Source organism: Hesperophylax consimilis, chromosome 18, assembly GCF_061612785.1.
Source record: "Hesperophylax consimilis isolate HC1 chromosome 18, BYU_Hcon_1.0, whole genome shotgun sequence".
In the NCBI taxonomy this organism is placed as follows: domain Eukaryota; kingdom Metazoa; phylum Arthropoda; class Insecta; order Trichoptera; family Limnephilidae; genus Hesperophylax; species Hesperophylax consimilis.
Window position 1 is genome coordinate 18,016,747 of NC_142853.1, and position 23,762 is coordinate 18,040,508.

Below are 23,762 nucleotides of genomic sequence, written 5' to 3' on the forward strand. Positions count from 1 at the left end.
TTATATATTATTTACTCTAAATAATATTAAAAAAAAATAAGAAAACAATAAATGCGATATGGGCGTGTCCAAAAGTTTGGCAAATCGGATCTTAAATTTCCCTTACAAAACTGTTTCGTCATCATTATGAAATTCAAAAGTGATGGCAATTATAAGAGAGACATAGCGTGTGCTAAATAGGCTTAGAACCAAAGGATATTAAGTCAGTGGCGACATTGCTTTCATATTGTTACACAGTGTTTTCCACAAACGAAAAAAAAGAAGTCCGTAAATCTAACTTAGGACGCGCTGTGCAAGCGAGTTTCCTACAAAGAGTCGGAGTATGTTGATGAAAAAATCTTCGATTGTTTTTCAATTCGTTAGGTATCTTACCATATTTCAAGTTGTGAGAGAAGGGGAGATTTTGTTTTGGATAAAAATATACACTTTTTCTTAAATAACAAAAAATTATTGTTTTAGCTTTTTACCTTGTTAGAATGTCATAATTGGAATTCACGCGATGCATTGCAAAATCATGCAAAATAGTGTTATTTTTTCTTAAATTTTGATCGGTTCAAACAGAATACATCTATGCCTTTTGTGTAATAGGGGGATTTTTAAGCCGATAATTTTGTGTCCTATAAAATGGTTCAAACAACCTACTTACGAACCTTTTTGCGGATTTAATTTTATTGTATAATGTGGAAAATTGGGTAATTTAGAACTGTAGGAAAATATTTAAATATTTTTGCCTGAGTTTTCAAATTTTTTTTGCTTTAATCGATACAAGCGGCATGCATTTACTGTAAATTTCAACGTTATGGCCACCAGCGCAATGAAAGTGTGATGTCATTCCAATTCCTTTTCAATCTAAAGTCTTTTACGAAATGCTTCGCCATCAATTGTTGGAGATACTCCTTCTTAGGATCACTGATGTACTGGACGGGAGTCCGCACAAGACTGTAGATTTAGGCGCCGGGTCCAAACCGTGTCTTCAACCGATGAGAATGCTCCTTTACGGTCGATGATGATGATGATAGTTGTATATTTGATGAAATCTGCCTCCCGCACCCAGGCTTGGTGAATAGTGGGCACTGGGTGTGCTGTTGTCTCTGCTCGCTTCTGGTGTTGGCGGTTTTCCAGAGGAGGGCCGGCTGGTCTTGAAGAGGTAACACCAGAAGATCTTGGAGCAGAAGACTCGGCGAGGTGAGGCAGATGTTGGGCAGGAGTCACTTGTAGATAAATAAAACGCTTGGTTTCGGTGGTAAAGATGAACTGATTTATTTTGAATTATGGGGCTGCTTATATTTAATTAGCCTGACTCGTGCCCGACATTGGGCTAGGAGCCCAAAAGTGGTGGGGGGTTGTACCCGCGCCAACAATGCGTTTATAGCCTCCGACAAAATGTTGCATATTCATTTTGTCGATAGCAATGGTGATAGTAGTCGCTTAAATTTGCGAGTTAGAAAAGATTTTGAGCGCTTACATGAATGACAATTACATACTTTAAAGGCATAGTAGTTATAGGAATGTGTATCTTGACAACTAGATTTTTTGTTTGTCAAGATACGACAAAAAATAAGAAATGTTTGTAAAATAAATGTGTAAAAATGATCTCAAGCGATCAAATTTGTAAAACATGTTAAGTTAGTATTTTTCCGAGGTCCCCCGTAACATAGCGCTCAGAAAGAGATAAGATTCACTATGCTACGAGGTTCCTGGATTTTTTTATACGCAAAAAAGGTAAAAAATATTGTTAAAAAATGGGTTTACATATGGGTGAAAAACAGCTTTTTTAATATCTCCTCAGCGGTAGTATATCGAAAATAGTTTTTATTTGACTACCGCCGAGGGGATGAACAAGTAAAATACATACATTTGTAACATTTAAAAATTGATTTTTCTATGTAAAATTTACATAGAAAAAATGCTGGAAATTGATCCACGCGGCAGGTAAGCCGGCGATGTGGTATCGAAGCCATTCGGAGTCAAAGTTTTCAAGCCGCTTGGGCCGAAAATTGGACAAAATGACCAGTGGCGGGGAGTGGTGATTTTGCCAGTGGCGTGGAGTAGGGACATTTTATGAAAGTAAAACAATTTTTATGAAATTAAATAATATGGTCAACTACGTCCGTTACAACTGAGTTAAAAGTATCGGATAAAATTGTTCGTCGTAATTCTACTCGGGGCACTCCATCGCAAATTGTATTTTTATAATATATAAAAAAAAATTTTATGATGGGCTTTGATGGGCGGACATAACAGTATAACTGCATTTTTGACCATTTAACGATTTATATGAGAAAATGTGTCTTGTGTATGCCGGCATCAATGGTATTAACAGTATAGTTACACCAGTACTCAAAACATAATATGTTTAAAGTACTGGTGTAACTATACGGTTAATACCATTGATGCCGGCATACACAAGACACATTTTCTCATATAAATCGTTAAATGGTCAAAAATGCAGTTATACTGTTATGTCCGCCCATCAAAGAAATATAATGTATCCAACTCACTTTAAGTATTCATTTAAATAATATGTAAATTAGAAAAGTTTATTGCCAACTGCTGAATGCTAGGGAAACGCTTCATGTACTTAAAAAGTTGAACGTGCTTTCCGCGGCTCGAGGGAGCGTCGACCATAATGTAGCTTTAAACAAAATAATGTTTCAGTTTAATTCCATTGTTCTGCCCGGTTCTCCATTCCCTTAGTATGTTGTCATGCGTTTGAGAGATGGAGATCAGTACTACTATATTTTGAAAATAAGTAGCAGGTAGTGGAAATGACATAAATGTACCGAGTTGATTTTTTTAAGGTGTCCGTTGTTTTTATATATTATATTTGGGTAATTTGTTTAAACGAGTGAATGAACAAAGATTAGCACAGTTTTTATAAAAATGTTTAGTGTTTATAATTTCTACATATGTTCCGAGCTTACTGTTTGACCCATTTACAAACGTTGAATCAAATACCATTTAAAACACCTTTTTTACCTTTTCCTTGAATCAAATACCATTTAAAACATTATTGTAATATTATCGTGTTGATTTTTTATCAATATAGATTTTTATTCTGTTTTTGATTCGTTTGATTTGCTTTCTTTGAAACCAGTTTTACCAGAAAAAAACGTATTATGTATTTCTGAACGAGTTCCTCGTTTTGCAGTCCTCTTAAAAATCCGGTTGGCAGGATACGGAAAAGGACAAAGAACCTCTGAAATGTCCTCGTTATCCAACTGAATCCCGCGGAGTCCAGATTTCAGCATCGAAACTGAAGAATGTTATTGGCCCCACCAATATCAAATTTTACAGATCATTAATGTCTTATTTTTTCACTTTATTTTTTTTATACATTCTTAAGTATACGTACATTACGTACATGTTAGAGTACTTGCACGCGAGATACAAAAAATCGTTGTAATCAAAATCAAAAAGCCAATTCAAGTAACGTTTCGATTCTGATGATTGCTGGTATTTCACAAAGAGAGATAGACCAAGGTTCAACAACAGATATAAACAATTAGAGAATGTTTTTTTTTTTAACTTTAGATACTAAAGACAAATATAAATATTAGATCTTTATTTGCTCAGTTCAAAAAGCACCCCTTTTCATCCGCTTTATTTAGCTGTTTGTTGAAATGTTGACCTAGTTTTGTCCATTAAAGCACACCTTATACCCATCTACTACGGCTATTTCTACTTTTGGATTCCATCATGTAGCCACTTTGCAATATTGACTTTTATGCAAGGTAAATGGGAATAATTCTGATTATTTACGGCCTGGCTATTCAGAAAATAATAGACGTTAAATCATACTTAATCTCAAAATGCTTTCCCCGATTATGAGAACAATTTACGTCAGTAATCAAAAGAAGATTTATAGAAAGATATTAAATGCCGAATTCCTTATTTGATACACTATTTAATGGTCCAAACAATGGCAGTAAACCGATGAAATATGTAAATTAATAAGGTATATCGTGAACAAACGTGGTCGTTCGGCCGTTAGTTCGGGGTGGATCATTACTACTCGCGAAACTCAATAATTCTTGGAAATAAAATGCTTACAAAATTATATCCAATAAAGAAGTATTACAATAAGTTTTTTTCAATTGATTTCGGTCTAAAACCTAGCTACTTGCTAGATAGGTTTTTGATATAGTAAGTAAAACCATTATTTTCACAGTATGATAATGAAAATAAAGAGGAAGCTACAAGCCAAAAATGTGTATATTCTTGGTAAACCTTATATTTTAGATAATAGGTATTAAAATTGCTTAACAAACAGGGTCTAGAAACGTTCGATTTCAAGCACAAAGCGGTTTTTATTTATTTTGTAAATAATTTTATGAGAAAGCAAAAAAGTTAATCAAGTGAAACTGTCACAGATAATCTTAGCTATAATACTGTATTTTTAAATAGTTTTTTCCTTTACGCGTTTATACATTTCTATTCAAAAAATATTTGTTTTAGTAGCTAACATTTATATTTTTTACTGAGTAATTTATTTTTTTATTTGTATTCTACTCAAGCGAAACGACAGGAAAAAAATCAATTTATCTAAAGCATATTTTTTGGTATTCAAAATGTATACCAATTTGTTATATAGATTAATCAAAATAGTGATTTAGCATAAAGCTTCGAATTAAGCTTGATTTCAAGAGAAGCTTGTGAACACAACTTTAAGCTTATACTATATTTATTTATACTAGTCTTACGTGAGAAAAATCCTAATGTAAATACTCATTTTTAATAATAGGTATATAAAATTACAATACCAAGGTGATTTGTCAAAGGATACATAATAATATCGACGTTAAATTATAAAGTCACCAAATTATGAAGACATATCAAATAATTCATAATATAAATGAAAATAACATAATATTTCAATTTTTTAAATTACAATTCGTAGTGGAATTCCATTATAATGATAATATATATTAATTAAAGTAATTTTAAATTTCTTTACACTTTTTTATTATTTTTAGTCGTGACCGGTTTCAGTATTTTATGGCCATCTTAAGACTGGTACAATTATTCTTTAAACCATAGTTTACTCGTATTTACACAGTATTTGAGGGATAAAGGTTAACAGGTGGTAGGCAATTATTTTTCTAAAATGATATTAATTTTCCCATCTTCATAGCTCTCGTATTTCACAGCTAAATTTACCATTATGTGGTTATTACCACAAGCATAACTTCATCGGTTTTATTGATTTATTTAATATAATTAATTGGTTGAATTATTTGCTGAAAAAAAAATTAAACAAAGAATGGCATAATATTCCATACTTCTATCAGAGTCTCAAAATTCTTTTAGTGAGAGCAATTATGTGGGACAAAATTATATTTCAGCACATAAATAACCCCTTATATAATATAAACAGACTAGAACACAATCATAATACTCGTTTCAACTTTAATTAAGGAATTATTGTACCTAAGCATGTTAATAAATATGGAAAAAAACGCTAAACTATATGATTCCCAGTTGTTTTAATAAGTTATCTGCTGAAATTAAAAACTATTAGTGAACTAACTGAAGACTTGCTAACTGAAAGAATTAATTTGTATTGGATTACAATGATATATTATTCTAAAGAGTTTTAAAATTGTTATTTATGTTTTTCATAATTTTCTTTGCTATATTTCTGTAAAAACTTAATTTTTTGTTTTATACACATAATTCTAAAAATGTAACTGTAAACTAACTATAATAATAATTATAATATAAATTGCCCGTTAGACAATCTGCTAAGAAGCAGTTTATCGGAACGTTTTTGCTTATATTTGTAAAGTGTATAATATATAATAAAAATATATTATTATACCATAATTGAATTATTCTTCGTTAAACGCGGCATAGCAATGAAGATAGGAAAGTCTACATAAATGTAATAAAATTATTGTATATCACCCCTGTTAATTGAATTGAAACCTTGGAACATGCGCTATCTTTAAATGCAATTCTTCTTCCTTCCTAGTATATTCTATCGGATATTGCCATAATATTAGACATGTTAAACATATTATAGCTTAATATTACCTACTTAACTACTTTTAAAACATTGTACCAATAAGTTTTATTTATCAGCCTCTTTCTTGTTCAAAAATTTTAAACTAACAGACGACACGTAAATCAATGAACTCTACTTGAAGGGTGAGAAAGTGGTGTAAGTTTAGCACTTTAACACTTTTCGACTGAACAAAGACAAGGAGAGCTTTTATTTTAGAGGTCATCTAATTCAAGAAACACATTCAATAGTCACGCGAAATAAATTAATAAAAAATAATCACTCTCGGGACGTGAAGAAAATAAACATCATCTCTTAAAACCCACGATAATTGGAAAGAATGAAAAATGTGAAATCGCATACCTTATTCATAATTTTACCTTGAGTCTTAGCTTTATGCCTCACTAATTTAATGTCTTTATTATATTTTGTGAATGTGAGCACGCTTCGGGATTTATATACATTTTTTAGGAGAATTGAGCCACGGAAAATGGAGAAAATTTATGTTTCCACTTGAGAAGCTTCCCTGAAAGAAATTGAGCATGGAATTCGTTAAAAATGCATCAAAGTCGCTGGGTTACATACAAAATGAAGCACACATCCTCATACCGTTATTAAATTCACGGTTTTGAATATCATATTTCGAAAAATTACATAACTAGCGCAGGCCCGTGAAAAATTCTCGGAATATTATAATAATTGTAGGATTTGGTATTTATAAAAAAATATTGCCATCGCGATCGTTGTCTTTCAAAAAAAATTATTTAGGTTTAATGAAGTAAATTGAAAAAGGAACGTCCAATATAAGAACACTTGAAAAATTACGACACCTGTCCAATGAAATTATTAAAATACATGCCACTTATTTTTTTCAATAACCCCACACAGGAAGCCCTAACGAAAATTACTTCCCTCTGGTCCTGTGTCATCTTTGGGGATGCTGTGTGAAGATAATTTTGAGAAAAAAAATGAGATTAAGGAATGAGAGGTCGGTAGGAATCTAGGTATCAATGTGTCGAGGAGTGACCGACGAATGATCTATTCCCCCCGCTGCGGTGCAAGGCGATGGGTCAAGAGAGACCAGTTAGAGAGGTATAAGGGTCTCCCCACATCAGCCTCTCCCGATTTGGTACGCCACAACGTAGAGAACCACTTGAGGTGACTTATGTCAGAGGTGTTGTTTATCTAATAAATGGTCCCCGGGGCGGCGGTACCCAAACCCGCCTCCCAAATTGAAACCTATTCGCAGTAACAAGAACCATTAACCGGTCGGTGGCTGAGTAAACATCGCGTTCGGGTCCCACCTATCACAACACAAGCAACATTTTCCGCTTTCTGTGGTAGTAGAGATTTTCAAATATTTTCAGGTTATACGTAACCCAGGAATGTTTGTCTTTCTTAAAAAATATATATAATAATAATAGTCGAAAAAAACATTCCATAATGTCTACAGAAATAGTTTTAAACTTGTTTCGCTTCACTCGATTAACATTTTTATTTCTGCAACAAAAAACAATGCATTGAAATTGTTAACTTTTGAACGGTTCCAGATAACTGCCAGTACAAACCTAATTCCACGATTTACCCTTTTTAAGAAAACAGGGACTAACAGAATAATATTTGAACTTTAAATGTACAAAGATCACTATGTTTAATCAAACACTTAATCATAAATCACCGAAAATGCTAATTATGATCCTCAAATAGTGTGACATAACGAGTTGATCTCCTTCAACATCAAACCCGTCAAATTATATACTATCCCAGCCTCTGAAAGACTTGACACCCGTCAACCTGGGGATGAATGGTCCATTCTTCAATCTAGAGGACAGACAACCCTCGTCAATGGTTGTGTGGTCCCAAGGGATGGATTTAGGTATTTTAATTTTGCCTATCCCTTAATATGACTACTCAACCAAAACTAGCCAATTAAAAATGACATGATAATTATCATGAAAGGGCAAAGAAGGGAGTGGGCACCTTGGGGATTCCGGCATTCTCTCTTAATACTTACTATGGAAAATCCCAATATATATGATTCAAAGCTGACTAATTTTATCTTCATGAGTTACTAAATGTTTTGTTTCAGTCTATAAAACTTAACATTATCTTATAATCAGTTGTAAATAATAAAAAATATATATTTCGGCAATTAACCCCGTTTTGCGCCTTAAGATAGGCAATCCCACAGTATTTTGCGTTTTGCGGAAAAACCTTACGTGATGGAATTTTTTGATAATTTTCCCGAATTCAGCAACCAAAAATACATGTCAATTACCTCTTATTTCAAAGAAAAAAAAACGTTGCAGACCTGTGTAATCATCGATTACGAAGAACAAAATGGTTACAAAAGTTGATATTACACAGGCGTATATTACATGTACCCTTATTAAACTGCAGAATTACATGCGGACAAAATTGTTTTTAATAGCTGTAAGTGTACCCTAAATAAAACAAATTTAGGTTCATCGTCCATCATCCAGGGTTTATTATTGACATCGTTTTTACCTAAGCTATAAATCATGAAGAAAATTCTTATTAATTTATTTTGTCCAAGCGATTTACACTTACTTCGCTACCTATGAAAACGATGCTTAAAGGACCTTTACTACCTTTCAGAACTATTTTTCCCCATGGACTTATTATAATACCCTTATGAATTTATTTATATGTGGATTAATTACCACTTGTGTCTATTTTAGATGTATTCATCTTATTATGGACAGTTAATAAATAAGCTCCTTTTCGATATCGAAGAAAATTGGTATTATCTCACTCATTTAAAACCGTAGTTAAATTACAATTAAATGATTTTAATTCAAACCCTTCCCGGTCAACTTAAAAATGGTGTGAGTGTGGTTGAAATTAGGATCTTAGTCTCATGCATAAACACTGTTGCTTTGGATGCATTTTAATCACCACTTATTCACTTATGCATCGGTTCAATAAATTTATGCACTATCCGCTTAATTTCAAAGTAACTAAATTTAAAGTAAATTTTTCAATTTCGCCTAAGCCTTCCGCCGGCTCTTCTATTACCACAAAAGCCTTATTTGTCTGAATAACAACTCATTTAGTGTGAGTTGGTTAGCAACTTTAATCAACTCGTCCTTAAGGGTCCGCTAATAATAATGAGTATCAGTGGAGTACGGAAATTTAAAAAACGCTTATTTTTTGATCACACCATTTTTAGACAACATTGACTTTTTATTTGAAAAACGTGTGTTTTTCTAAAGAAGAAAATGTACAAATTATATTATTCTGAAAACGGGGAAAATTTTTGCTATTTCTTAAAATTTTTGCAAAATCAAAATCATTTTTTATTTTTTATTTTTTTTTAATTTTTTTATTTAAAGAAAGCAAGACAAAAATATATATTACAGTAGATAATAAAATAAAATACAGAAAAAAAAACAGAAAAGTTCCAATAAACTACTTTTCAGTGTATGAATTATTTTATTTTATTAAAATAATTTTTCCGGATACCCCAAAGTACCTAGTCCGAAGAGATTGGCGGAAGATTCGGAAAATATTTCTTTATTATTATTGTTTTCTAAACACCGCCAAAGATCGATCACCGTACGTCACTGATATGCTCACGCATATCACGCATTATTATGAAAATTAATTTTTCTCACCAACAAAAAGGATGACGCTCACGCATCGAGGTATACTAGATGGGATCTTCTATAATTTAAAAGCCTTCCAGCCACACATTATTGATATTATTCAATTCAGTTGTGCTTCGAACAAAATTTTAGTATTATATCAATTTTCAGAAACTCCAATTAAGGTTATGTTTCGCTATATATATATATATATATATATATATATATATATTAGTAGATTATATGATTGGAAGAACTATTAACATATTTAATTGTGAACCATTTCGGGGCGCCTCAGCAATTGAAAGATCTCCCAGTCAAGATGATACAAACGTGCGTCATGACCATTGTGACCTAAAAAAATTGTCCACATATCACATGCGGTGCAGTGCAGACTACCGGTATGTATTCGACTAATCCATTTTTTTATGACGCGACACCTACCCGACACCCAGGACTATCTCATGGAACTTTATATTGACATTATTATTTGACTTGTACGAAGAAGAAGATTTTACTGGAAATGAAAAACGAATGTAAACTGAAAATAAATGCATAAAATTAAATTTGCGAAAGTCAAAGATTTTTCGTCAGTAAAATGAATAGATTACAATTTATTTTGTATAAAACCTCACCTAAAAAATATGAATATTGTTGCCTCTCGTGGAAAATAAATTTGAATAAGTTTTTTGGTTGTTGAGACAATACAAAAGTATCCACAATCCATATCCATAATCATTTTTTGATAATCATTATTACCAAAAAATATAGGGTCGATTAGAAGATTATTTTTGGTTGATTTCGGTTGCAGTATTAGTAGAGCGTTTGCCTGGTTAGCGGAAGGTTCAGCGCTCAATTCTTTGATTGTGGATCAGCGGTGAAATTATTTTAAATCACTCAATTCAACAACTAATCAAATATTACATTTTAATCTGGGTTTTCAATTCAATCGTGAGAGCCAATCTATTGCATTCTATGTCCGTGTTCTACCATCCCCAGTGGGTATCACAAGTGATGAATCAGTGAAGTATTCGTGACATTTTACGTATTCACGCGGCCTATTGCTCGTGTGATTGAAAATGCTTTCTCTGGGAGCGTTTCTATTCTGATTATACTCTTGTTCATCTTTCCTTTGAGTAAATAATCGAATTGTTCAAGGGTCTTTGGAACTCTAAAAAGATTTTCCAGGGTTCTCCGCCTTAACTGGGTGAATCGATGCCTTAATATATGAGGCAAAAAACTCAAGCTACACGTTGCTTACGACATTTTGCCGATGTCTGACAAACCCCGTCTTTATTGAAAGCTCATACTATTATTATTCGTGATGAATAGACTTAATTTAAGTTATGAGCTTAATGTTAGAAAAAAATTAAGAATAATTCATTAATTTAAGTTATTTTTTTTTAAAGTAAATTTACTTTTTAACGTATTTATTGTTTACTTGTTACTTGTGATAGTGTTTATGAGAATTTATTTCACCTAAACACTATCTCGCACATATAAAATATCAACAGTCAATTTTTATTTTATTTAAAGATTGATTTCGTAAACTGAATTTTTATATATATAATTATATACTACATATATTATCTTAAATTATATACTCCTAATTTTCTCTTAAATTATAAACTTTTTATACTTCTTTTAATTTCTTCTACATTTCATACTTGATTTATTATTTTAATATACTGTATTATAATGAAACCACCACAACACGGGCATGTGCCTAGCTTGGTGGTTTTAACATACACAAAAACTGTAAAAACCAATAAAAACACTGAATAAAGAAAAATTAAAAAAAACCTTTTGTCTACTCATTATTTAATGAAATAATAATAATAACATATTAAAAACTCGTTATATTGTTACTCGGTGAAGGCTGAAACCGGTTTCGGTAATAAATAAAAAAAAAGTGGAATAAAGTTTAAAATGATTCAATTTACTTCGAAAAATGGTTTCAACAATTCAGCTGTGGGACGATTTGCCGGCCCCTGTGTTTCCTCCCTCCCAAGATCCAAGTTCACTCATTCCTGTCCTCAAAAAGACCAACCACCCCCACGATAAGATGACGTAGGCCATGAGAGAAATTATTTTCCTGTGTTAAGTTAATTTAAAAAAATAATAATTTTAATATTAATATTCCTTCGCGAATTGTCAGTATACAAACACGTACTAAGTAAAATAATATCTTTTTTTTTTTTTTCATAGGAAGCAATTACTTTGTGGTTAGACATTATATTTTAAATAAAACACAAACACTTTGTATTTAACCACGAATTTATTATTTCATATATCGACCGGTTTCACTTCGACCAAGCTTCTTCAGGATATAATAATAACTATTTTAGAGTTATTATTATATCCTGAAGAAGCTTGGTCGAAGTGAAACCGGTCGATATATGAAATAATAAATTCGTGGTTAAATACAAAGTGTTTGTGTTTTATTTTATAATAAAATAATATCTATTCAACCTTTTTTGCTTTTGAAAGTTTATTTAGATGTATGTAAAACAAATCATTCACGTAGGTAGTAACGAAGAATATATTTCACAATAATAGCTTAGTTATACAGGGTTTTCCAATAAGAGGTGTTATTTTGATATTTAAAGAAAAATGCCTTTTTTAGTATAAATGATCGAATGTTTATTTCATTATAAAGAAGAAGGTATGTCGTTAATAGTGAAAAATAACATCAGTCAAATGACCACCACGACCACGTCTACAGGACCATATCCTTCTCATGAAATTTTCCATAACCAAATCGCAAAGTGGCTGCCTTATGACCTCGATATCCTCACGAATTTCATTTTTGAGGTCTTGAATCGACGCTGGGCTGTTGGCGTAGACTTTTTTTTTCACGCGGCCCCAAAGGAAGAAGTCGCAAGGTGTTAAACACAAGATCTCGGTGGCCAATTGTGATCACCTCTTCGAGAGAAAACATGGTCCGGAAACTTTTCCCGTAAAAGATCAATGGTTTCGTTGCTTGTGTGGCACGTAGCGCCGTCTTATTGAAAGTAAACGTTGTCCAGATCAATACCATTCGATTCCAGCCATAAAAAATCATTAATCACCTCTCGATAGCTCTTTAAATATCAAAATAACACCTCTTATTGGAAAACCCTACATATAAAGAAAACCAAGTACTTGAAAATCAAAAAATTCACATTTCTTATTTTTCACACAGAAATAAGAAATAGACGCATAAATAAATTGATACTAAATTCATAATTTTAACAATAACAATATATTATTTTTTCACATATCTAGCACATATCTTACGAAAAGTGCCATGGCTTGTGGCTTCTTATTTTATTATGACTTTGCTAAAATTATATGTACCAAGTAAAATATATATGTACCAATATATTTTTTTAATAAGTTTTTTTCAAGTATCTACCATCAACTCACAAAACTTCCAGTTGTTTGAGTTGCGGCAGGTTACAAATTTGTAGCATAAACTGTGAAATGACAAAAAAACTTGAATTTACAACAAAATAAATATAAATTGCACAGAAACGCATTTTTACAAAATTTATTGTTCATTCAGTGATTTCGTTACTATGTCAACTTTTCGTGCGGATTTAGTGTTCTGCATCTGGCAATTTGAACTAAAGTGTTTTTGCGTTATCATTGTCGGTGGTTTTTTTTTTTAAATAAACAGTTTTACGATAGAATTTAAATCAATTCAAACCAAATCCAAACTTTAGGCACGACTCCATCTGAAATCATAAAATGATATTACGCACATGCTTGGGCAATAAATATTGCAAAATGGATATATTCTTTGAAATGGGGTGTTTAAATTCAAGCAGCGTGTACTTATAAAGGAATAAGGACAATATATCGCCTGCAACGGGAGTAAATTTTATAAAATAACTTTCAATTGCCACCGCAAGCAAGTAATATCTATTGTATAGCCTTTAAAAAGTGCAATAAAATTGGAGGGATTGGTTCTGCAACAAATGGTTCTGGTCCCATATGTTCACTGTACAAAAATTGCGTGGCGTGTCATGATTTTTTTAGTTTCACGATCTTAAACTTAAAATTAGTAGATCTTGTAACTTGTCATTTGCTGGTTGCAATTAGTGCAACATATCGAGATACGAGCTCAATAAAACTCGATTTTTTTTTTTTTTTTTATAGTGAATACCTCACAAGAGTCCCAACTGCTCCCGTCTGGAGCCAGTGAGACTATGGCATCCCCAATTGGGGGATGTTGTGAGGCTGAAGGTAAGTGGGGAAGGGAAAGAGGAAGGTGGGGAAGTTGCGCTGCTATCAGAACGTTTTAACATCACCTAATTACTACTAATTCCACTATGCTATCGTATTTAAAAGAGAGCAGAACATTCTAAAGTTACGAATAACCTAACAATATTTCAATTCCTCCTACTTCCGTCACAAACATGTTGGTGAATTGATGGAGAACTTTGACAGCAGAGAATTTAACTCACTCGACACCTGGATAGGAACCCGACGCATCTGTCCAATCAGCTGCTAACTGGCCGCAGATTTTAACACATTCCTTGTTTAGTTGGTTTTCACTTTAGTGCATATTTATTTTACAGGCATACATACTTAAACTGACACCGGAATTAGTGGCTTTTTTACATTTATTCTTACATACATAACATGCCCAAGAAGATTTCATCCAAGAACATAGCTAGACTGATTAATGTAACGTAATTAATATCACCTCAATATTATACAACAAAAATATTGCATTCCGTTTTCCTCTTATTTGATTTCACGCCACTGTCTTCAGATTCAGTTTATTACATTACTTAAAATAATTAAACTGCAACTGCAGTAGTTATTTTAAAATGGAAAATTAATTTCTCAGCACACCCCATCTGGCCCGACATCTGTTCGCATCCGTTGCCAAGACACTACCCCGAGCACACCAACAGTGTTCGTTCTCTCTACCCTGTTCCCGTGCAGTCTACAGTCTACAGTCTCCACTCGGATAAATTAAATGTTTAAATTTCACCTTCATTTCAAAGGACGACTAGCGAAGAAAGTGGGAGTGTATTTATGCATGTGATGCCTGTGTCGTTGCCTGCAAACTCCCGTTAGACAGTGTAAAGAAAATAGAAAATGTTATTTTTAGCGAGTTTGCTTTCTCTAAGGGAGGTTTTAACAGTTTCGGATGATCAAAGTATTAGCATTGTGTAAAACCGTATTGTGTAGTGATTGAATGTATTGCACTTATGTATCATTTGTAGGAACTTATGTGCTATATTTATAGGCAAATGGCTGATAAATGCATGAAATAATTTGCCAAAAACTCCACCACTATACAGGTTGCATTTTGTTTATCTATTACTGTTCTTGTTTAACTTAACACAAAATTTTCAAAATAATGTTACCTAGCTATAAATAATTTATCTGGTTTAGCCATTTACACAATACATCACTCTTCTTTGTACATATAAACAGCTGAGTTGTACCTCTTGTCCACTGTGTACTTCTCTCTCCGTTTGCACGCACCGTAGTTCGCCGACCGCTTCTGATGAATTAAAACTAGCGCTGAACTGCTCTGATAATCATACGCGATAAAAACCCATAAGCTATTTTTTTGTGTGCAACCAGAACCTGTGCCAATAAGGGAATTGTGTCACAAATTACGCGGTGAGTTATTTCCACTTTGCGATATACTCTCCTCGGGGCAGTGGTTTGTTCACACACTAACTTTATCATCAAATGGTCTTTCGAAACGCATAATTACATACCAATATCTATTGAAAGAAACACAAAACGTCTAAATATCCAAAAGTCAACAAAGCTGCCCAACCGATCAAATAAATTACAAAATAATTACTGGATAATCTTAAATCTCATCCTTTTAGTTCATAATATAAACTGTCAGTTTGTGAAACAGTAAAGTTGAGATATTTCATAAGGTAAGAGTTTCTGACTTCATTCTCGACTGGGGCTCAAATCAGATATTAATGATATACTCGTATTTCATCTTTCTAAACCTTCCAACTTTTGAACGAATTTTATTTACAATTATTAACAACTTTTAAAACTAATAAATTTCAACGGAAGGATTCGTAAATTTAAAATAACTTTGAATAGAATTATGACTGTAATTATTCACGAAATATAAGCCATAAATATTTAAGAAATTCTGGCTCCCAGCTGTATATCAAGACACATTATAAGTTTTCTTATTCACCTCCGCGGAAAATGTTCTCCGAGATTCAAAGTTGAGGTTAGAAATTATTTTTGAATCAGAATATTTCAAATAATAATGTATTCAAAACCGAGAAAAGAGGTTTTTATATCACATAGGATTATACTGTTAACGAAACTGATAATGCTATAAGATTTTGATGATTTTTTGACATTTGGAGTTTGCTTATTTTATTGTTTAATCAATTAGATATCAACTTTTGAAAGCTGAAATCAAACGAAATTAAAATAAGAAATTTAGTAAGGTCCGACCAAACAAACAATATTTTAGTAAGTTTAGAATTTTTAGAATTAAACATCGCTTTTTTATGTGAATATGCACAAGAGTCCCAATTGCTCTCAACTTTCTGAATGCAATGGTACTACGGTATCTACAATGAAGGTTTTTTTGAGCCTGAAGGACTGAGGAAGGGTAAAAGGTAAACCTGGTTCCACAGATCTGGTCACCAAACACTGTTGAAGTCATTTCAAGCAACGTCTCGATTCTGAATGGAGGCCTTTCTACAGGGCTATACTGAAAGTATGTACGTGAACGCTGTTTTGAATCAATTTCAAAAGTGTGGCACTCACAAAATATTTCAAACTTATCTGAGGTTATGATTAGCTAATTTTCAGGAATGTAAATGTACATCACAGTTTTAAACTATGTTCCTTTAATTTTTGCTGAGGCTTTTGGGGTTCTAAATAAAGTTTAAAATAACAACTATCAAGCAAGAGGTTATTATAATATAGGGACAATTTTTTTGATAAATTCACATGTGTTTCCACTTTATTTCTAGTTCTACATTGTACCTGGCACCTGGGAAGTACAATCACCCAGAAATTTTCACACCCCATCCCCAGGATTACTATTTTGAATTCCGCCCGGATCCATATTAAATGCACTCGACTGCATATTGCCTCCGTACGTCTGCTAGAAAATTCACCCCTGTGATTTTTCTAGTGAAACAGAATCGTTGGGCATGCAACTCGAGTGTGATATTTCGTTCAAAATGTATTTTTTCTTATTTTAAAAAGAAAGACAAACATTCCCGGGTTTCGAATAACCTGACAATATTTTAAAATCTCCTACTACCACGGAAAATTTCACTTGTGTTGTGATGGAGGACTTAGCTAGCCGAAGAATTAAACACTTTTTTAGTGGGACGCAAACGCGATACAAACTCTGACACTGACCGGTCAAACGAATAAGACTATAATATATCATAACATCATTAAATTTTTATGAAAGTATAATTTATCATTACCGCAAGTAAAGCCCCTACAAAGTATTTATTTTATATTTTATTAATGTTTTATTCATCTAGTACACTTTAATAATTTGGGAGGCGGTTATGGTTACGGTTATTCCTTCACACCGGGAACCATTTATTGGATAACCTACATCTCTGTCATAGGTCATTATGTTTGATGACTTAACAGGGGTGTCCAGGTTCTTGGCAGCGGATGAGTCTGCCTAACTACTGCGTGGCGGGCCGGATCGAGAGAGACTGGTCGAGGGAGACCTTTTTACCTCTCCAGCAAGACTCTCGCTTAGGACTAGATGTATTCATACGTCCATCATCCCTGAACACACTGACCCTTAGAATGAAAATATTTTCTCAGAGCCTGTATAATATAATTGAACTGAAATTTTAGTTTTATTTCACCATAGAAACTTTATACATTTTCACTATAAGTTCGACAGAAGTCGAAGTTTTAGACAAGACGCCAGATTTTTGTCAGTTTTATGTTTTTTAAGTTCAGCGAGATTTCGAAAAAAACAATTGTGAAACTTTAATGAAGCCTTGGATTTGTAAACTTTCTATGTTACTTTCATACAGATGTATTTTATACAAAGCTTCAAGACTGTAATATTTTTAATTACATCTGTTTGATATAAAAAAGTTTTTGTCCAAGGACGTACACTGCAGACATTTTTTGAATTTGAAAAGCGTCTTCAAACTTTCAAATAAATACGTGATACTAATAATATTATCGTTATTCTTTTCAATACCAGGACAATACCTGAATATAATTTCGTAATCGTGACAAGAAGTTTTCAAGATTTTTTAGAATAAGACAACTTTTCAATTTAACTTTTTTTTTAATACAAACTAATATTTTTTGTACCGGACAGGCACATATTTACTATTTTGAAACAAAAAATATAATTGGATTATTCATGTTGCTTACAAAAAATATTCTCTTTCGGCTGATTACTTTTTGCTTGTTCGAAGTCCTTATAATACAGCGCCCCCTGGTCTACTGGTCGCACCGGTACAGTAGTACTCCTGGCTGGGGTAGTACATTCGTTTCGTGTCCTATTGTATCTGGTACTAAAATATGTTTCTTTTCAGGCGCTACGTAACAGGGCGCGTAAGCAGCGAGCTGCCCGGAGACAACCACTTCCGGGTGAAGCCGGCGCGGGCTCAGTCATAGAAAACGTGGCCCAGACCCGGAGACTCGCTGAGACAGCGCTTGCCGGCGCTAGCAAACCAGAAGACGAGCGACCCACAAACACCGCGTCGGGCAGCAATGAGGAGGACGATGAAGCGGGCGAAAGGTAAGGAGAACAAATTTTATTGAATTTGCAAGTAATGTTATTATGTGACCCGGAAAGACTAGCGTGCTGACTGGAGGAAGGGCGATTTATTATGTATATTTGAGCAACAACGAGGTAAAGATAACACGATTTTAATTAATTGCGAATGAAACATACGACCCTGAAATAGATTTTTACGCGATAGACCAGCGCTGACTCCACCAAACGGGAATTTGTGATCATCTGGACGATGAAGAAGGCCTAAGGTAAAGTTTTTTTTTAATGACCAAACTTAGGTAAATCATAGTGACATTGGAGGTTGCCTATCACTTTCCCACGGAGTTCTAAGGAAAAAAATAGCTTCTTCCTACAGCTTACACTTTAAGACTCTTATGTTTTATTTTTAAAGGAAGCTCCTTTTTACAAAAATTACTCTAGACCACATTTCATGTCATTTGGCCTTCGTAATGAAAACTTTCCTGCGATTCATCGATGAAGTACTCCAAGGACTTGATTTCTGTTATGCATATATTGATGACATATGTACTTGTCACATCTACTTCAGAGGATGAACATATTCACCATCTAGAAACTGTATTTGAGAGGTGACAACAACACGGAATAGAAATCAACTCGCTCAAATGTAAATTCAGACGTCAAATTTCTCGGACACCTAGTAAACGCAGAAGGTACTATAGTTACGCCATACAGTGTTAGTAGGCAGTATGTTGTTAGTTATATAACTGGAGATAAAGAGAAAAAAGTTAAAAAAGGGAAAGACACCGAAGACCCTCGGGATAAAAGTGAGCAGAGCGGAAGGACTTCGGTCCCCTCCTATAATGATAGGGACAAAAATAACTTTCCAGGTAATTCCAGCACATTTTTGTGAGTGGATGAATTTTACCATGCGAAATAGTAAAGTAGTGATAATGGTAGCCATAAAATATCATTCTTTAACATAACTAGCTAAGTTACTAACAAACAACTCGGTCTTGGCACACACTTCTTGCCTCATTCACATTCATACACCGTCTCATACATACTCTTCTATTATTCTAAATCTTGACATGACCCGACTCGAGCATCTTTTTCGCTGGATCGTGTCATGTCTTTCTCGGGCGTCTCCGCCTTCTGCTACTAATTGCCATCGTATATCCTATATTTCCCATCATATATTCTCCAAATACCCCTTCTTCGCTCATCATCCGTATCATTCTCGTTATGTATAAATAGTATAATAGCAAGTCTGTGCCTTGTAGTAATGCGATAGTGGAAACAAGTATAGCAATAAATTTCGGACAGGTTTAATCTTCAAGCAATGGAGCCAAACTGTATGTTACGTGAATTGGTAGCACGTTCCATTAATAGTAGGTATATTAATGATTCATAAAGTATGTGCCAAATTTTAAGTGACTGCATTTCTGCTTCACCTTTCCTAAAATCGTTAAAAACATGTATTAATTATGATGTTGCAGACCCACTAGTTTGCCAAACATTTTTAATACCTTCACATTCTCTACACACATTCTCGATAAATTTTCTTCCCTTGTATAACTTTTTGATCGATTGCTCTCAAACCAATTTTGAATTTAAACATATTTTAAAGTTTTTTGTTGTACAAAGTGCTTTATGATTTATTGGGGATTTATTTACACATACATTATCATTTTAATATTAGCTAGACATAATATTCCAAAGTTTGAAAATGCTACACCTACATGTTATTATTAAAAAGTTGCGTCGAATACTATCCCGAGGCCGACTATAGTATAGACCTGGGCGCCAGACTTTTGTGGTGTCAAGGGATCAAGTCAGTATCGTGTCATAATAGAGCAACGACAGTTTGCAAATTGTTGATACTGGTTGTAACTGCTGATGTGTATATTGTTTCACCGCAAGCATATAAATAAGCAGAGTGATAAGAGTATTTTAAAAAGTGAAGTTTACTTACCAACAGCATACACTTCGTAATTTAAGAGTTGCGCGTCCAGAGCTTGCATTTTCTCTACGACGCATAAATTTTTCGATTAGGAAAGGATTGTATTTGTTAAGTACTTGCGTTTATGTACAAATGAATTGTTATTTCTTGGCTTTTAATATTATTTACCGAGTAATTTGGGCCTTAACACGGGTATTTATAAAAAAAATTACTTCTAATGTACAAATAAAAAAAATTAAATTAGAAAACCTTTTCACTACAGACGAGGGCATTTTGCCAATTTTTTAAGGCAAGTTACGCGAGGCGTGATAGTTTAGTACTAAAAATACGAAATCAAAAGCACTACAATTGACAAACTTTTGGTTTACCACTTTGAGATTTATAGAGCGCGTCCATATATATTGTAACGTCATTGCGTTTAGGGTATGCTTTATATACATCTTCCAAAGCCAAGGAACTGTTAAAAAATAACGTTATATAATATTCACACACACAATTTAAAACCTTTACTTATTAAAAAAAATTAATATATTTCATAGTTTTTTTAAAATTGATATTTATAAATTTAAATTGAAATTGAATTTTTGAAAATTTTTAAATTATTAAATTTTAATTTTAATTTTTAACTGTAATTTTTTTCTTTCGAATTTTTTTTCATATTCATAATTAATTTATAACCCGTTAATTTGTTGCTCTCATACGCATATGAAGAGGGCTAAAGTTCATGTAACCGAATTTATACCAACGAATATATCGTCACCTAATAAGTTATTTATTAAAATTGCTTCCTTGCATCCGTTCTTCATAAAACGTGAACATTACGAAAAAACATGAAAATTATTCAAAAGACGAATGTTAAGAAATATTCTTTTCTTTCAAACATTTTATCTTGTTCACATTTTGTTTGCATGCCTGTCTTGTCCATTTTAATAAAAGCCTCTGGTCGATATATTAGTAGGCCTAAACTCGAAATAGGCAAATGTAAAACGAAATATCTGTAATGGAAAACAAATAAATGTTGCCATTATCATACAAAGTACTTGTAATCAAGCAAAGGTCGAGTTCTTTAACATTTATTCGCTGGAAATAAAACGGAATCCACGGTTTTATATCTATCTCCATAGAGTTTAATGATCAGACTTTGCATAGAGGCATAAGTACCGATAAAAAGATACAGCCGCTTTTACATTATTTCGGGATAATAAAAAGGATAGTATTATGTAATGCAACAGATTTTACTATAATAATTTTATGTACGACCTAAATATGAAAAGTGTTATATATAATTCTATTTTCGTTTTGAGAAGTGGAAACCTTTACCAATAAGTACGAAACAGTTGCAACACTTAATAATTATTATAAAATAAATGCCAAATTGGAATAATATAATAAAATTTATTCCGAAATAATATTTTATAAATAGTTATTAATTTTATTTTACTTTTTAAAGTGATGTTTGAAAAATTCTGGGGAAATTGAATGTCATCAAAAAAACTAATTTCAGTTGTGTGTCTGTCTGTATAATCTGTCTGGTTTTCGAATTTGATTTGAATTTAGGTATCAATTTCAAAATTGGAACTGATTTGTGTGAAGAATTTAGACAAGCGATAAAGTATATAGATACCATTAATATGTCATCTTAAAAGAAAATTATTTTTTTAATTGTCATTTTCAAAATTTGAATTGATATGTAAAAATTCGGACAAGCAAGAGATTACTTAACCATAAAGTAGTGTATTATGGTGATGTTTTTTTTAACTGATTATTCTTCTGTGTGATGTATTATTTACATAATCGCCTTTATAAGTCCTAGAATTATAATATCCATTTAAACAAATGACGGAAGTTAAATACATTTTAACGAAACGGCAGGCGGGTGGGCGGACATCGGACGAGAGGTGTTTGCTTGATTTTTTTACAAATCTACAGTTTTATTCCGAGATTGGTGAAATTTCGCACATTTGATCCTTCAAAACAAGAGTAAAATATTCGTGTAAGTCTGATTTTGACATACTCTGTGTGTCCGGACAACGCCGGAGACTTTAGCTATTATTATATAGAAGTGTGAGCTTTCGAATAGAAAAAGGATCATTACATTATTCGACTACACTAAAAAAAAATAAACCGTAAATATCTACGAGCACGTGCACACATTAACGTGATTGTGCAAGCGTTGAATAGTAGAATGGGAACAAGGTAGAAGTGGCGCTGGCGCCTGGTAGTAGTGCCCCAAAAATGAGAAAATAAATTATTTTACTGTATTTTATTTTTTTATAAAAAAAAAAATAAAACCCACATTTCCAAGTTACAAATAACCTGACAATATTTGGAAAACCTACCACTACCACCACAGTAAGCGGAAAATTGTGTCGTAATGGAAGACTTAACCAGCCGAGTAATTGAACTCGCGACATCTGGGTGGGACCCAGACGACTTTTTAACTATGTGGGTATATGGAAATCATATGTCAATAACTTCAATGCTAAAAATCATTAATTCTGAAATCAGAGTTTCTTAGTTTTGAAATTCACGAAAACAATTGTTTTTTTGACATATTATTTATAAATTATCTCCGTATCTTTCCATGATTTCATACTTAGTGACTAGATCCGAAAAGTCATATTTATCTTTTCACTTACTCCGTCTTTCTTCAATTGCCTCATAAAGTTTATCGAAACAGGGACGTCACAGTTCTACTGGTCCCGCACTGTTGGAACTCAGTAGGTATGGTAACTTTTTTTTTTTCACAATTTGGTGGTTTATCCACAAGTTGATTATTATTAAAGCTCTTATTTTTTTTCAAATGTTACATAAAGCCAAAGGTACAAAAAATAATTTAGTTTGAGAAATTTCTCCATACATATTTATTAAAAATTTCATGGTTTTTGTTAATCCTACGTGGAATTAAAAGCTGGTTTAAACCAGAAACACATTATATCGTATCAATCTAGTGATAACCGTGTTCGCACAAACCCTTTGTTTTAAAAATGTTTTATGTTCTACATGTTTTAATCAAAGCTACCTTACAGAACAAAGCAAAATGGATATCGTTGATTGTGTTTCTTAAAAATTTCTAACCGGTTCATTTTTATTTAGCAACAAACTATCATGGACGAAAAAATAGAGATGATTTATGTAAGACATAACCACATACTTATTAATACTCCGATATATACTTCCAACCTTTATTAAGATATTTAACATAATAATTTAGTTCATTACGTAACTACCGATAAAAACTTATCAAATAAATTGATTTTGCTGTGGAGTTTTGATTATAATATTCTTGTTTAACGGTAGGTAAACTGGTAGATGAAAAGATTACTGAGGCGAGAGTGTTGTGTTGCACTCTCGTCTCAGTGATCTCATTTATACAGAATTCATAAAATAGATTTATATTTGATTTAAAAAAAATAATTCACCTCCATGATAGCATAATTAACAAGATTCAAAAGGGGACGCTTAGATAGTTAGAAAAACTAGGCAAATTGA

General features: G+C 32.6%; 1 protein-coding gene across 1 annotated transcript in view; it reads left to right on the forward strand.

Moving 5' to 3' along the window:
* The window catches only part of Dop2R (dopamine D2-like receptor), a 153,555-nt gene that overhangs the window by 76,369 nt on the left and 53,424 nt on the right, over positions 1 to 23,762 (forward strand). Inside the window, exon 4 of the mRNA XM_089642218.1 lies at positions 18,147 to 18,352. Coding sequence (XP_089498344.1) covers positions 18,147 to 18,352 — 206 coding nt within the window. The remainder of the gene's footprint in view (positions 1 to 18,146; positions 18,353 to 23,762) is intronic.